The sequence below is a fragment of the Mus musculus genome, chromosome 9 (assembly GCF_000001635.26).
Source record: "Mus musculus strain C57BL/6J chromosome 9, GRCm38.p6 C57BL/6J".
Taxonomy (NCBI): Eukaryota; Metazoa; Chordata; class Mammalia; order Rodentia; family Muridae; genus Mus; species Mus musculus.
Genome location: NC_000075.6, coordinates 7,344,195 through 7,360,689, shown reverse-complemented (window position 1 = coordinate 7,360,689; position 16,495 = coordinate 7,344,195). Strand labels below are relative to the sequence as shown.

The window sequence follows — 16,495 nt, the reverse complement described above, 5'->3', positions numbered from 1 at the left end:
CCACCTTTCCAGCTCCCAGAATGTTTTAAAATTCATGAGGATATTTGTGCTAGCCAAGAACATGGAGCCAGAAAAGATAGTCCTAGTGAGTGAGACAGAGATGCCTTTAAATAAAAATGATTTTAGAATGTTTAAATTAACAAAATCCTCCTAAAGTATTAGTAGGAAGATCTCAAGTTTTTGGTCCATGACTACTTTAAAAGCCTTAAAAGATCCTTAAAAGCCATCCAGATTTTGAAGAGTTTTTATTTGTTATTCTGTCTCAGGAAACATTTGCCATAGCAGAAGTTATGAAAATATTTTAGGTATTGAGTCAGCTAAATAACACTTTAATATAAATAATACATTTCCTGAAAAAATCCACGCTGACAGAATTATTATGAGAATAGTAGCATTAATTTAAGGCTTTAAATATCTGTTTGCTGTCAACACTAAAATTAATAATCTAAAAGCCATGCCACCTGGAATGATTAAATAAAGGGTAATCCAAATATTTTTTTTCATAAAAGTAACAAAAACACCAGCATAAAAATAGCAGAAAAAATGACCTTTTCAGAATCTTAACTGCTAGGACATAACTTAAAGGTCACGTGCTTTGTTGTACACACACGGCCCTGGGTTCAGTCTCTAATACTGAGAAGATAAAGATTCTAGAAATCAATCAAAGGCTTACAGCAGTCTATAAAGCAGATGTTTTTCCCGTGTCAGGACTGTGCAGAGCATGAATATCAACATGAATGTGAGCCTAATGTGACTCTACTGTGGCTGTGAAATGAGGTCCCTGAACAGAAACAATGTTGTGTGGAATACTATGGTGGTGGTAAGGTATGCTGTAAGTCCATGGGTGATAGTTTGAGCAGGAGCACTATGTACAGGAAATGCAAATTCATAACCAAAATTAATGACCTATCCTATTAAGGACAAAATGCTGTCCTTCCCATGATGGGACTGTCATCGATCTGCCACCTGCTCTGAGAGTGACAATGCTCCCTACCATTTACCTTCTTTGAAGTAGTGCTCACATGTCTCTTACATGACTCTGGATCTCATGAAGTTGATGTCGAAGGTTAATACTCACATCTGACACATGGAGCAAAGGAGCCCTTTCCTCATGTCATTCCTATTTCAGTTCATTTCAGTCTCCAAAAATGCCTGAATGACAATCTGCTATGAAGGGTTCTCTGTTTCTTGGACAATACACCAGTCAGTTTTAACATTGGACATACTTCACAAACTCACAAGCTTTGAGATCTCTACAGCATACACAATACAGAAGATAGGGAGCCAAGATGTCAGGACAGAAAATAAAACTGATAGAAGGCAGACCAGGACACAGACATGGCAGGCTCACCATGTTGTCTTTTTCCTGTGACAAACAAAGCGTGTGCTACTCATAGTTCCTCCTGTGCTTAAGGAGGCTTCCATTTAATGTCCTGTAAGGCCACATAGCAATGCTACAACCCACTTTCTGATGTGAAATGAGCCACACAACACATCTAACAAGAACAGAAGCCTTATTTCCTCCTACCTCCTCTTCAGTCTTGTGGTCATATGGAGCTACCTTTGGAGTCATGTGCTGGCTAGAGAATGCTTTCTTGTCTTGGGTTTAGACTGCTGTTCATACACAAGTGATTAAAAGGACTCCAAGCTTCAACTTCTTATAGCTATCACATCTCCATTGATGGCTTGGTACAGTCACAGAAAGATTTTATTTAGAAGACCACAGTTATTTTCAAAATTGATTGACTTTTCAAGAAAAATATTATAACTGGGGCTGGAGAGATGACACAGGAGCAAAGAGCACAGGCTGCTCTTTTAGGAGATATGAATTCAATCCCCAGCACCCACAATGTTTCCCATAACCATGATAACTCCTGTTTCTAGGGACCTGACATCCTCTTCTGTCTTCTACCAGCAGGTGGTACATAAATATGCACATAGGCAACATACACACACACACACACACACACACACACACTTTTTTAAAGAAAAAATTAAAAGGCAAACACTTTCTTTCAATTTATTTAAAGAAAACAAAACATGTTACATTTCAGTAAAGACAAGAGAGTAATTCTAATATTTCTACTTGAAGGTTGTTAGAAAACAACTTACAGATAAACCAGTTGGCCTCTGAACCATGCACTTTCAAAATTAAGAATAGAATGAAGTGAAAAAAGTTTCCTAAAAGAGGTTAATTTTGTAAAAGCACTTTTCTGTGTAACTATGTGTGTGTGACCTGTACACCTCCCCTTATTTCCTGTTACATTATTGCCACATAGTTACACCCTGAGCATAGAGTGAATATGTAATAAATATACTTATAAAACTGAAAAACCAGCAAGCACCCTTCACTACATTCTTCCTAACAACCAAACCAGCTTGTACTTTTCAATGTTTTGGTGACACGACGGAACAGGGGGTCATATTCCAATTGATAGGCTCCTTGGAAGATGTAGTAGTGTCCTAAAATAGAAAGAAAGTCAATTCTTTAATTCTTACTTTGTGTTTCTTTAAAACCTGGAGCTGTTCTTAAAGATTATCAAGACTACAAAAGGTTTGATTGCAGAGGTCCGTGTTGGGGACCATTAGCAGTGCATCAGGCTTGTAGATGCCACGTGCACAGCAGGACAATTGCCATGTGACACTGACAGGCAACTTTTCTCAGGCTCAAGTTGAACATATTCACACCATAAACAGGAGCAGCTTTCATCCCACCCATGATCCCAGTCTACACTTTTGTACTTTAAAATCTGATTTCCAATATGTTCCCAGCCTACTTACTTTTGAAATAGAGGACTGCATCAATTTTAGGCTTGATTCCTGGGAAGTGTGTGGAAATCAGCTTGGGGTAAGCAGGGTCCATGAGCTCCTGCCTCACATCATACCTGTGGGAGAAAAGAGCCAGCAAAAACAATGTGAGAAAATGGACTCCACAAAATGAAGAACACACTCATCCTTCCTGAAAGTGTTTTAAATGAACAGGTAAAAAATTCAGACATAAAACAGTTGGTTGATTTTTTCTTTTTCCAAGACACCTAGGAATCAGAACTTGAATTTCGTAGACTCCAGTCAAGCATATTTCTGGCCCTCACATTGCCTCCCGGTTGCTCGGTCTCTTCCCATGCAGCCTGGCATTTGAAGAGGGTTGGCATATCACAACCCTCACTGGCCCAATGACTTAATCACCATTTTTACAAATCCTTTCTAGCAAGATATGAATCAATAATTTCTCCCATGGTGAAGAGAAGGAGAACTTAAGAGCCAAGGGGTTCAAAGGTTTTGAACATCTATGCTAGAGAAAAATGAAACATAAAACACTTCCTGTCCACACAGGAGAGCAAGGTCCTTGTGTTTCCATACCACTGAGTAGAAAGAGTCAGTTTTCTCTAGACTTCCAAGTGATAACTTAGCATGCGTCTTACCTTATTTTTCAATTAGTTTATTTCTCCACTCATTGCTTGCCTGACACTAGGACTCTGGAGAAAAAAAAAATTCCTCTATCTGTTGGAAGTGTAAAAAGGGAGCCAGTAGCTAGACAAATTTGAAGAGTATCAGGTTACATCAGGGAAATGCAAATCAAAACAACCCTGAGATTCCACCTCACACCAGTCAGAAAGGCTAAGATAAAAAATTCAGGTGACAGCAGAGGCTGGCAAGGATGTGGAGAAAGAGGAACACTCCTCCATTGCTGGTGAGATTGCAAGCTGGTACAACCACTCTGGAAATCAGTCTGGTGGTTCCTCAGAAATTGGACATAGTACTACCAGAAGATCCAGCAATACCTCTCCTGGGCATATACCCAGAAGATGTTCCAACTTGTAATAAAGACACATGCGCCACTATGTTCATAGCAGCCTTATTTATAAGAGCCAGAAGCTGGAAAGAACCCAGATGTCCCTCAACAGAAGAATGGATACAGAAAATGTGGTACATTTACACAATCGAGTACTACTCAGCTATTAAAAACAATGTATTTATAAAATTCTTAGGCAAATGGATGGATCTGGAGGATATCATCCTGAGTGAGGTAACCCAGTCACAAAAGAACACACATGATATGCACTCACTGATAAGCGGATATTAACTCAGAAACTTAGAATACCCAAGATACAATTTGCAAAACACGTGAAACTCAAGAAGAAGGAAGACCAAAGTGTAGATAATTCGTTCCTTCTTAGAATGGGGAACAAAATATCCATGGAAGAAGTTACAGAGGCAAAGTTTGGAGCTGAGACAGAAGGAATGACCATCCAGAGACTGTCCCACCCAGGGATTCATCCCATAAACAGCCACCAAACCCAGATACTATTGCATGTGCCAGCAAGATTTTGCTGACAGGACCCTGATATAGCTGTCTCTTGTGAGGTTATGCCGGAGCTCGTGTCTCTAGCTGCACATGTAGCAGAGGATGTCTTAGTTGGCCATCAATGGGAGGAGAGGCCCTTGGAAGATCATATGCCCCAGTACAGGGGAATGCCAGGGCCAGGAAGCTGGAGTGGGTGGGTTGGGGAGCAGAACAGGGGGAGGAAGTGGGGGAATTTCAGGGTAGCATTTGAAATGTAAATGAAGAAAATATCTAATAAAAAAAGAGTGTCAGATTACAATAAATTACACCTGTTTTCACCTCTCCAAAAAAAACTTATTTGGTAAAATCACAAGTCCTGTTTCTCAAACAAGACTAAATTTGGCAGGCCAATTTATGTCACAAGTATGTGGCTTTTAGTTGAAACTGTGTGTTGAATTTTCAATATTCAAGAAAACATAGAGGCTCTACTACCTTAGCATATTCTGGTTTGTCTTGTATCACCTGTGCAAACACTGAGGCTCGTGACTCTTTTCCTCAGAAGAGGATAGGGACGATCCCCCTCTTCAATATTAGATAAGGAAGACAAGACAACTGCGTTGATGACAACTCCCTCTGGTGATTTGTCACTCAGAAAATCAGTTCCTCATTTCATCTTTTGGATTTGCCAATTGTAGAAAGGAGTCATGGAGTTTGAACACTCTCTAACATGAAATTATATCAGAAACCAATCCAAAGGCCCAAAGAAAAGAAGCAGGTTGATAGTGACTATTTCAGAACTATATTCCCCTTCTGCCTCTCCCATAAAGACAAAGGTGTCTGAAGCTTTTATAGAAAGACTGCCTTCTGAAAAATTCCATTCTGTGCCTGTCTTACAAATCTTAGCAAAAAAAAGTACCAGCCAATGAACCTTACCTCCAGTAGTGTTTATCCACAAAGAAATAAACCTTTTGGCGAAGTGGGTCAAAGACAGCTGCATCAACCTTCTTCACAGATGCAGAGAAGCCCAGGGAATATATGCTCCTGGGATAGTGTGGCTCTGGTACTAAGTTGTTTATTAACCAGTACTTCTCATCTATGAGGACAAACAGAAAGGGTATAACAGTCACCCCAAAAGGATAATAAAAGCATTGACATACCATAAAATATCTCTCTTGAGCAGAGTTCTAAAATTGAGTTTACTTTATTTGTACTGGGTGTTGGAGGAAAACCCAAGGCTTCATCCATGGAAAGTAGGGTCTCTGTCACTGAGTCATGTCACCCCACACTGTTTCCGTTCTCAACCATTGCTTTACTTCCTGTGGCTCTGCAGGTTTTTTTAAGTGCTATTATTTTATAGTTCATATACCTTTCTTAAAGGTGTGCATTTCCTGTAGAGTTGGGCTTGTACAATTAACTTACATCTCAGAGCCATTGTTACAAAAGTCTAGAGCACTGTTTTTAGTCTTCATTTATAAAAAGTGGTACAAATTCCTTCACTTATTTTTTTCCTTAAATGATTCTCAGGGGCAGAACCAAGTATTATAATTACCTTTAAAAAGGAAAAGTTGATTTCTGCTTTCAATTTCGTAAGCAGCTTGAATACCAGATGGGATGCTTGGCCATATGGAAGAAATAGAAGTAATGTTGGTGGCTGGACTCCCAGGAAGCTTCCACCAGAAGAACCTGACATGAAATACATTTATTATGTATGAGAAATCACTGTTGACTCACATTCTTCGGAAGGCAAATGAAACGAACTTGCAAAGTGGTTGAGTATTTCTTTGTTTTCACACTCTATTCCATACATTTCTGTATGACAGCACCATGCAAGGGAACCTTAATCAATTCAGATAACTACAGTGACTTCACCAGGAAACCTGAAAAAAGAAATACCCAAAGTCTGAGCCTCGTGGATCTACAGTTCAAGTCTGGTGTCATAACTGGTTACCTGGTTTGTAAGTGGAAGAAGTTACTGTTTCATAATCTCAATATGGGATCATATGTCTTACCTCCGCTCATTAACCTCACCACTGTCCTCCCCTAAACCAACACCTGTCTCCATTTCTGCTCCAAGACAGAAACGTGGAGACATTCTGAAATTCTCCATGTCCTCAAGGAAGTCTACACAGGAGCTTTTCAAAGCCTTAACTCCAGACCAGCATGTGTGTGTTTATGTGTGTGTGTGTGTGTGTGTGTGTGTGTGTGTGTGTCTGTGTGTGTGTCTGTGTATGTGTATGTAAGTGTTCATTCATATATATGTGTGCACATGTATGTGGAGGCTTCAGGTATATTCCTCAGCCACTACCTAGCATATCTTTTGAGACGTATGTTCTCATTGAGTCTGGAGTTTTCTGATTCACTTAAACAGACTTAGGTTCAGAAAGCCCTAGCAACCACACTCTTCTTTGATACGTTGGGGTTTAGTCAGTGCAGCTGCCATTGAACATTTCTATGTTGGCTGGGAATTAAACTCAGGTCCTTGAGTTTGAACACCAAGAACTTTGCCAACAGAACCATCTCACCAACCCCTGAGACCTTAGCATTTTTACCTATAAACAAAACAATTGGGCTTCTCCACTTCCTGTCTTTGAATTCCCTAACAGATTCCTACTACAAATTGATTTTTTTTCCAGACTAGATTTCTAGTCAACATAAGCAGGGTCACAGAATTTTCTACTTCAAAAGTCTAAGATCTCTCCAAACCTTGAGAATCAAGTTGAAGTTCCTGCCATATGGATTTGATGTACATCAGTTCAAGTATCTTCAGACAAACGGACAACCAAACAACTTTAACCACACAGCCATAACATTGGTTAGATATGAAAACAATCTTACCAGTCTTTAAAGAAAAAGATTTTCTCTCCCACTGTTGTGACAGCATCAAAACTCAAGCTTTGGTGACAGAAAGTTGATGGTGGACTGCTAGGTTTTGTCAAGGATGGGGGTTTCACTGGGGCTCCTGAAAATACATTTTGATGTTCATTTGGGGGAATTTTGTAAGAGGAAGGGCTATTCATCTTAAATATTTTCTCTTAATGGAAAATAAAAAATAGTCCTGTTTCCTATGAAATTCAGGAGAAGCGTTCCTGGAGGACATTATCATACTCAGTTGCAAAATCACAGAAGGGAATATTTAAATTTTCTTTCTCTGCATGCCCTCTCCCCCTCAACCAAGCAGTAGTGCCACTGTTAAAAATCACTTTAAATGTGAGACTAAATGAAGATGGTTCTGTGACACCTAACTCACAGCGTGCATGCACATAGGCCTCAAAATGAGATAGTAATGTTTCCCAAATATAGACATGAGATTTTTCATGTGTGTGTGGCATTGAATGGCAAATGAGGTTCAGCTTACCATAGAGGGACTGAATGTTACGTATGTCATCAGCAGAGAGGCGAAATGTGCTGGGGTTAAGGTATCTGTAGGTGGGGTACATTATTGACTTTGGATTATTGGAATGCTGCAGCCCCAAGGAATGGCCAAGTTCATGAACAGCAACAAGGAAGAGGTTTGTGCCTAAGAGTTAGCAAGAAAAAAAAATAATAAAGCTGTGAATTAGACTATCACATTTTCTTTAACTTACACATGAAATTGTACATGTTTATAGCATACCATGTGATTTTTTGATGCCTACACTTACTGTACAATGTTCAAGCAGGATAAATATATCTATCTTTTCAAATATGTATCATTTGTATGGCAAAGACACTCAAAAATCTTTCTTCTAGCCTTTTGAATTAGAGTATGGTACTGTTGTCTGTAGATGTATTACCAAGTCACAGTGCCAACAACAGAACTCCAGGCTTCTAGCTGTGGCTTAGTGTCAATGGATTAACCATTTTCAACCACACCTCCTCTTTCTCCTCAACCACTATTCTGCTCTTAAAATTTGTGAGATTAACGTTTCTCATGTCTCAACATGAATAAGATAATATGATACAGATCTTCCTACAGCTGACATTTTTACACATAACATAGTTTCATCCATGTGATAGGAGTCCATCCATTAGTGGCTGAATGTCATCCCACTGTGAATGTTCTGTGCCACAGGAGCGCAGGCACTTGCAGAGGCCAGAGTCATTGGATCTACCTGGAGATAGTAACAGGCAGTTATGAGCTGTCCAACCTTGGTGTTGGGAACAGAGCTCAGATCCTCTAAAAGATCAGCATGCTCTCTTAATCTCTGAGTCATCTCTCCAACCCATTGCTTTGTCATTGAAGAAGATAATACAATGTCTGACAACACATTAAAAGGGAACATTTGAGAATCCTTTACTTAATTCCCCTACTCTTTCAAAGAACATTTCTCAGGCTCAATTTTGTTGACATTATAGGCTAGATAAGTTTTGTCAGAGCAATCCTCTGTTATAGGAATTTAGAGATCTTTAATTGCACCACTCTTTAGAAGTACCAATTCTATTTCTGAAAAAAAAAAAAAAGTCCCTTTGGAGCCAAAATTGTCTGCAGTTATGGAACATTTCATTGGCAGACAAATGAAATGTATTCTGGTGTGAATGTTTCTACCTGTGATTCTAAATAAGATTAAAGGTCCCACTTTACTTTTAATAATGTGTAGTTAGAGCCAAGCAGCTGGGATATGAATCTTGGTTCAACCACCTAATTTGTTTGGTTCACCTTGTGGATTCTGTTTACTCACTTGTGAAGCACACAGTGGTTTCTGTGCCACTGGATGAGGAAAACACAGGGTACACTACATTTCTCACTGTTTATGACACCTGAGTTTAGTAAAAGATGCTTCCTAAACATTTCCTATGTTCTAGGAAACCTGATTAACAGTAAAATTAGAATGTAGATCTAGGAGTTGGAAATGATTTTATTCATTCATTCATTCGTTCATTCATTCATTCAGAAAGATGACTTAGGACCATGAGTTCTAGGCCAACCTGGGCCACATAGATAAAATTTTCAAAGCTGCCTTTTTTTTTTTTTTGAAAAAATAGAATTAAATCAATTTTTAAAATAAGGCCAGGAGCCAAGAGAACATGTTTTAGACCTTGCCTTTTTGTGCAAGCTTGTCACCAACTTTTGCTTGTTCTGCTCAGGTGAGAGCAGCTGAATTGATGTACATTTATTTCTAGGGTTCATTAGATTCCAAAGCAGTATCAGTTGATGAAGAGGTTACACCCAATCCCCAAATAACCCAGGAAAAACCTCAGACACATGGCTATGTCTGGTTAAGAAGTTGTAGTTCAGCAAGTAGTAAGTCATACATGATGCACCTTATAGTCTTCAAATGTCCTTATCAAAATTTTGATAAGCTTTAGGGTATATGTCTACCTTTGTGGTAGACATGGGGTATGTAAATTACATAGCTACATATCACATGAAAAATCAGCCAGAGAAGGAGGATTTGGAGTAGGGAGACCATGTTCTTGAATTTCTCCTTATGTATTCCATATGAATGAATTGTATAACTGAGGATTTCCAGGAGATATTAGTAAGGGTACTGAGATGATGGGTTAAATGTTCTTATATTTGGGATTGCCTCCAATAATAACAACAATGAATAGTGAATGATAAGATAAATTCACTCCTCATTATTTGAGTGGGATAGTGAGTTACAGTCTCAACTAATTGATTCTGGAAATGGTGCCTCAAGGCTCCAGGACATCAAGATCCACAGGGATCTGCAATGATCTTTTTTCTATAATTTTCTCTAATTATCTTTAGGGATCACCGTGGAACTAAGAAATTGCTAACATAAGATGGATCACACAGAATTAGTGTGTTCTTTTAAGTTTATAGATTTTACTGGCCAAAACCCAACTAAAATCTTTCACATTTCCAAGTATGCAGACCTTGCTCATAGAATCTTAGTGGTCCTTGGAGATGATCTCTATCACAATCATGTCCAACATCCCTGATTCACAATGGGGAAAATTGCACTACGTATAAAGAATCTTAAATTTGATTTAGAGGCAAACATAATTAGAATTTGTTATTTCATAATATAATGTAATCTTTGTCAGAACATATTCTTTGAGATCACGGCGTATCTTAATTTTTTTTTTTTTGTTTTTTTTTTGTTTGTTTGTTTTGTTTTTCAAGACAGGGTTTTTCTGTATAGCCCTGGCTGTCCTGGAACTCACTTTGTAGACCAGGCTGGCCTCGAACTCAGAAATCCGCCTGCCTCTGCCTACCGAGTGCTGGAATTAAAGGCATGTGCTACCACGCCTGGCTTTTTTTTTTTTTTTTTTTTGTATCTTAAATTTTAAGGTTAGTTTAATTTTTTTTCTCTCTCCTACCTTGAAAACTTTTAGTCCACGTTTCTGCCTCATCAAAATGTGCATCTCCTTGAATACCAGGTCCAGGATAAAAAGCATGGGCTAGTGTACCACCTTTGCCATCAAAATAGTTGAAGTCTCCGTGAGCTTTGTAAAATGAAAGAAAGTCATTAGTCACCTGCATCTGTCACAGGGCATCTCAGGTCATCACACATAATGGCATAACATAGTGAGTGATGACATCATACAGCATGATGAATGACACAGGTGATGTGTAAATTGTATACCTCCAAATGCAAAAAGTATCATAATGTCAGCCTCATCTTTATGAAGCTTTCTGAATCTTAGAGGAGTCACATCACTCCAGACTTGGAAAGCTTTCTGAAATATGTAGTCTACATCCTCACGCTTCATGTCCGGAGTGTAATTATAGATCCTGTGTTGGGGAAAGAAAGGGAAATAAACATGATACCACTGGTTAATTTTGTCTTTCTAGTCTCTTAGTTCTGCACCCATGCCCATAGGAAGAACTTCCTCACAAACTGACAGTCTGGGTAAGAAAAGTGTGTTAAAGTTCAAAATAGTTTTTTTCTCTGGAAAATTTTCTCATCAATCAAAATATAACTTAATTTCCTCTTATTTATGACTTATTGGTAATTATAGTGAAGCATTTACTTTCATAGACATAAATACCCAATGTGCCAAAATTTCACATTTATCAATTTTTAATATTGTATAGACTTCTTTCTTTTATTTATTTTTAGTCTTTTTCTGTCTGTTTGCTGCTTCTCTGCTCTGTACTGACTGACAAGGCAAATGACTGAAAGTCTTTCTTCAGTGAGCAACTCTCCTCACAGAGATAATAAATTGTGTGTGTGTGTGTGTGTGTGTGTGTATCTGCCTGTGTGTATATGTATGTCCACATGTATGTGTGTGTGCGTGTAGTATGTGCATGCATGTAGAGGCCTGAAGTTGACTCAGGCATCTTCCTGAAACCTGCTCCACTTTCAGTATTGAGGTGAGGTCTCTCAACCAAAGCCAGAGACCCCTGTTTCTACTAGTCTGGCTAGCCAACTTGCCCTGAGCACCCCCTATCTCTGCCTCCCATGTGCTGGGATTACAGACAGCCACTATGCCTGGATTTTACATATCTTCTTGGGATCTGAACTCTTATCCTCAGTCTGAAGTTAACGAATGCATTTGTATTAACAATTTACAGAGGCTACTTTTGGATTTAGAACTACGTTGTAGCTAAATGGTCTAGGTTTCTAGAAGCTACACTCATAGGTAAGTAGAAAAGCTCCCCAGGGCAAACACTGACATTACCTGTAAGTGAGGTACCGCTTCATCCATCTTGACCTCTGGGGCACTGCTCTAAGATGCTGTACATCGGGCACTCCACATCGAGGGATGTGCATTATTGCCAGAGTTGAGTTGTCCAGTTGCCCAGTTGCTTCTAGCCCAAAGAACTGCTGCATTTCCTGGAGTTTTTCTTTTAGGAAGTTTCTATTGGTTTTTGTTTTTGTCATTGGAATTCTGTCCTTTCCATAATCATAAAATCTTGACAAGTACCACTAGATAAAACACAAGCATTGCACACGGTTGTATGCAGCCAGGTTTCTGCTGGGAACCCTGCAAACATGGTCAGTAGTATACTGATATTCTAGAACCAGGTATTTTAATCACAGGCTACATTATTATTATTATTATTACCTAGGGAATCAATTATAAGGAGGAAAAAATAATTTCCTACGCTATTTAAAACATAAATGATTAGTCAGATTACCAAAATTCCAGAGGAAGAACTATTTATTATTCTCCTTCTTCAGACCTGCTTCTAGGTTTTTAAGGAGCCATTTTAGCATCTAGTATATACGGGTACTTGATTGGGGAAGGTAGTTTAGTGGTACAGCAATTATCTAGCATGCTAGCAGGTCTAGGGTTAGTCCCCAGCAGTGGGAAAATCTTGACACAGTAGAAAACTTGAATGAATTCAAAGTAATAATAATGTTAGAAAATAGAGCCAGCTGCTGAGGAGGGCGATACAGAAGGGTCATCTGAGCCCACAAGTTCAAAACCAGACTAGACAACACAGTAGGATTCTGTGTAAAAAAGGAATATATATATAATTTTAGAAAATAGATGTTCAAGTTTTTTTAATTAGAAAAAGGTAAAATTTCACATCTTACTTAAAATACTTATGAATAAATATATGAGATAAATCGCAGAGAGAACATGCTGTAACTATCATAAAATCTTGAAGTGGTCACATGGACTAAGCAAAGTCCAAATCTTGCATTATTACTGGATATTAAACTACTACCTCAAATAAAAGACAAATGGAGTGAGAGACCAATACACAACACTCTATTAGAAATGTAATCTAATTATATTGAGCTAAAGTAATTTAGCCAAAGCTTTTTGTAGATGGTACAATTATTCACCAGTTTAATGACATTCTTTCATCTTTATAATCCTCTCTGGAAAACAAAACATGGTAACAAGAGAGAATCTGTACTGATTTTCAAATCGAATCACACTTTTCAACATACTATTTGCAAATTCAGCAACTATTAAAGATACAGTCAGGCTGGACCAGAGCAATGCTGTCAATACTTACTTCAGCAAATTCACTGTCATTCATGGGAGCAGCCCCACAGGCAGATACCTGTAAGAACACAATCATCATGAGAAATTTCATTGTGCAGACTCCTTTCAGCAGAGTGCAGCTCATCAACCTGTTCCCTCCGACTGCAAGTTCCCTTAAAGCCCCACTTTATATAACCCTAGTACCAGGATCTGTGACCATGAAATCCTCTATCTGACTCACTGTTGATGTCATCCCTTGATTTACTTCAGAATCATGTGAAGTAACAGCAGGTCAAACCATTGTCTAATTCATCACTCATCTCTGTACCTCTCTGTTTCTTACAAATGACCGGTAAATCTTAACTTCCACCTACTTCTACCTGAAGGTAAGACAAAACATCGATAACACAGTAGCCAAAAATACAAACAGAACTCCATTAGCAGAGTTTTGGAAAGCTTGGTATCGACAACTCTCTTTATAATTTATAATATAGGTAAAGTGCTTTAAAGTAAAATTTTAAAAAATGTGTGAAGAAAATATTTTTGCTAGAATACATCAATCCTTTATTTGTTTAAATATCAGAGAAAATTTGTACAATGAGCATGCTTTGATGTTTGCTCTATGTGCAGGCTTGGGTTCTTATATGGATTGAGACTTTTACTCATGGAAGCTGAAATCCAATCCTGACAGGTTGTCTGGGGAGATTCTGGAACTTCGTTCCTCATCTTTCATGCTATTGGAGTTCAGCACTTGCAGCTATGTTGTGAAAGACTTCCTTTCTTTCTGCCGCCTCTCCATTTCTTTCCCCCATGAAGTGTTTAAAGAATAGAAACATTCAGAAATCAAGGATTAAAACTCCCAAAGTACAATTTTGGAATGAGGCTGCTGTGTGGGCAGAGGCTCTGTTCAACACTCACTTAATCCCACCACATGCAGAGTCTACATGAAGAGCCTAGTGCATAGGTATGTGAATGGGTTATAATTTAGACTTCCAATTTCCCTGAATTCAGACATGCTGTCTACTTCCTAGTGTTAATTTTAATTCATCTTTTAGGGGCCATGAAATGATTCAGCAAGCAAAGGCACTTGCTCCCGAAGCTGACGAGCTGAGTTTGATCTCCTGGATGCGACATGGTGAGAACAGATGACTGGAAGTTGTCATCTGGTTTCTACAGGCCTACTATGCAATGCATGTACACAGAGACGTGCACAAGAAACAAACACAAACAAACAAACACACACACACTTAGCTTTAGGTGATCATGCAAAACAACAGATCCAGTAGAGTTTATAGGTGTCCTGTGCCTTGTGATCATTTGTTTTCCTTTTCTTCTAAGATAGGAAGAGGAATCCCCCTGCCCCTGTACTATCCCTGATACTTACCAAATCTTGCCTCTTTTTACGTGAGTGGCTTGACTCTAGGTTCCACTTGAGATGAGAACTATTTAACTATTTAACTTCCTTATGCTCTTGTGACAGTTAAATGAGACAGTGACTTATGCGTGCTGGTGACAGGAAAGCTGCTCACTATTATGAAGTTCCTTCCCTTTGTCCTTAATAGGGACTGTTAAGCACTAAATTTGTAAGTAGGAGAAGTTCAAGGGTTCAAAAAGGGAATGATCATGTGGTAAGCATTGTAAAGAAGTCCTTTCAAACACTGAGTTTAGCCCAAAAATGTTAAGAGGAACACAACTGTATTGGGATAGAAAGTGGAAAAATAGAGGTTTTTGGAACTACTCCTTATGTTGAAAACTACGTTGAGTGTAGTAGGTGCTCAGTAAGTACCTAGCACTGAGTCTGATTGAAGAGTGTTATGGATACTGAAAGTGAACCTCCCTGGCAGGAGCGATAGCCCTGCAAGGAGGATTTGTTCCTGGTTCATGGAAAACAAGAAGTGGTGTCATCCACAGCAAAGAGGAACTCAGTTCTTGGAAGATTTGTATGAAATGTCTCATGAATATAGGATACAAGATGCAAGGAGATAAAACAGAAAAAAGAAGTGAGAGAGTTCCCTGGACAGAAAGGAGAGTAGATAGCCATACCCACATTTTGGTTTCCCTGTGTCTCAACTCACCAGTTGCTCCAATCTGGTAAAGTGTAAGGAGAAAAGGGCTACATGGCCAACTACAAGGTACCACAAAGGTTACCAACTTAATTCCTAGACACAGGCTGACCTAATTGACAACTCAAGCTATGGCGTCCTATGATCTCAAGCTGTCACTTTAATCTCTTCAAGACAAGCTTTTCATTTGTAAAGTTGGAGTAAAAATGGTTTCTATATCAAGAACCATTATAAATATTGCATTAAATAATAGGAAAAAGTACTCAGCCAGCTGCCTGGAACATTTTTAAAGTTAGCAACAATGCACCCCCTATACTTAAAGCTTGGGGAACATCACAAAAGAGAGAGTAAAAAGATTGTAAGAGCCAGAGGCCTGGGATCCCTTCTGTATAGGACAGCAAAGCTACACCCATGGAAACTCAACAATATGGTCACCTAAGCAAGACCTTATAACTACTACACCAGGGTCAAGCCAACATGGATGGGGGAAACATGAGGCTCCTAGGTAAAAAGCTAGTTCATGCTTGCTGAGAAAGAATACATGTTCTCTGGGGCTGAGTCCCACAATACCTTATCTAATCCCCGCTTGTCATGGTCATCCTTATACACACACACACACACACACACACACACACACACACACTTTTTTAAAGCAAAAAAAAAAAGTTAGTAATGAAGACAAAGAGGAAGGTTGGCTACTGCTCAGCTCTTCCCAGAAGGAGCTACAATAAGATCCTCATCCAGGTCCATCTTCAAGGCTGAGGATCACAAGAGAGACACCACAGGGAGAAGCTGGTGGCTATCAATGATATGCAATGCTAAGGACATGTTTATGAAATGCAAAAATCACTGCTGCCCATGTTTTTAATGCTTATCAGGCTTTCCTTAAGTAGAAGGCATATTTTATAGCATAAAATTTCTAAAAGCAAATGGGTCTATAGTCATTGTTTCATCTTTAGGCAGACATCAGTACACTAGAGTGTATACCAATGATATCTGTAGCCATTTGTTATACCCCAAGAATCCAGAGGCAAATTAAAGATTGGTTATAGGAAGGAGCTATACTCACAAAATACACAGACAAATCTCTTCACTGTTCTTTCACACAATGATGGCTTATTCATACAGGAGAAAACTTTAGTTGCTTAAACTTCCCCCTGTTAATGCATGAAGAAGTGGGAGTCTTGGAAGAGGAAGTGGGTGAAGTGGGTTGCTTTGGGAGGTATTCTGGGGGCCTCCTCACTGTGTCCACTTTGTTGTGACTCTTCCCTTCTTTACCCATTTCAATTTTTCTGCAGTGGAGAAAAGTTCT

At 38.9% G+C, this 16,495-nt stretch overlaps 1 protein-coding gene across 4 annotated transcripts; it reads right to left on the bottom strand.

Annotated features, from left to right (window-relative positions):
- Window positions 1-228: 228 nt before the first annotated feature.
- On the bottom strand, window positions 229-16,293 carry Mmp12 (matrix metallopeptidase 12). Of its 4 annotated transcripts, none has more exons than NM_001320077.1 (11): window positions 16,253-16,293; window positions 13,152-13,199; window positions 11,858-12,023; window positions 10,819-10,967; window positions 10,553-10,678; window positions 7,641-7,802; window positions 7,121-7,244; window positions 5,835-5,968; window positions 5,219-5,378; window positions 2,782-2,885; window positions 229-2,463 (listed from the first exon to the last, which is right to left on the bottom strand). In NM_001320077.1, the coding sequence occupies exons 3-11, from the start codon at window positions 12,007-12,009 to the stop codon at window positions 2,363-2,365; spliced, it is 1,212 nt and encodes a 403-aa protein (NP_001307006.1). In that variant the 5' UTR covers window positions 12,010-12,023; window positions 13,152-13,199; window positions 16,253-16,293; the 3' UTR covers window positions 229-2,362. The 4 variants fall into 4 exon arrangements, with proteins under 4 accessions (NP_001307006.1, NP_001307005.1, NP_032631.3 ...); XM_017313160.1 differs by lacking the exon at window positions 16,253-16,293 and adding an exon at window positions 14,366-14,433 and having other exon boundaries at window positions 2,007-2,463; window positions 11,858-12,105; NM_001320076.1 differs by lacking the exon at window positions 16,253-16,293 and having other exon boundaries at window positions 11,858-12,163; window positions 13,152-13,316.
- Between the last annotated feature and the right edge of the window lie 202 nt (window positions 16,294-16,495).

What these genes read in the sequence shown, in the direction of transcription:
- Mmp12 (NM_008605.3), bottom strand. Translation starts at nt 13,265, where the DNA reads ATGAGCTGCACTCTGCTGAAAGGAGTCTGCACAATGAAATTTCTCATG. An exon ending in TCAACTTTTCCTTTTTAAAG is followed by an intron (nt 5,379 to 5,834) that starts GTAATTATAATA and finishes TTGTCCTCATAG; the next exon opens with ATGAGAAGTACTGGTTAATA. An exon ending in TGCAGTCCTCTATTTCAAAA is followed by an intron (nt 2,464 to 2,781) that starts GTAAGTAGGCTG and finishes TTTCTATTTTAG; the next exon opens with GACACTACTACATCTTCCAA.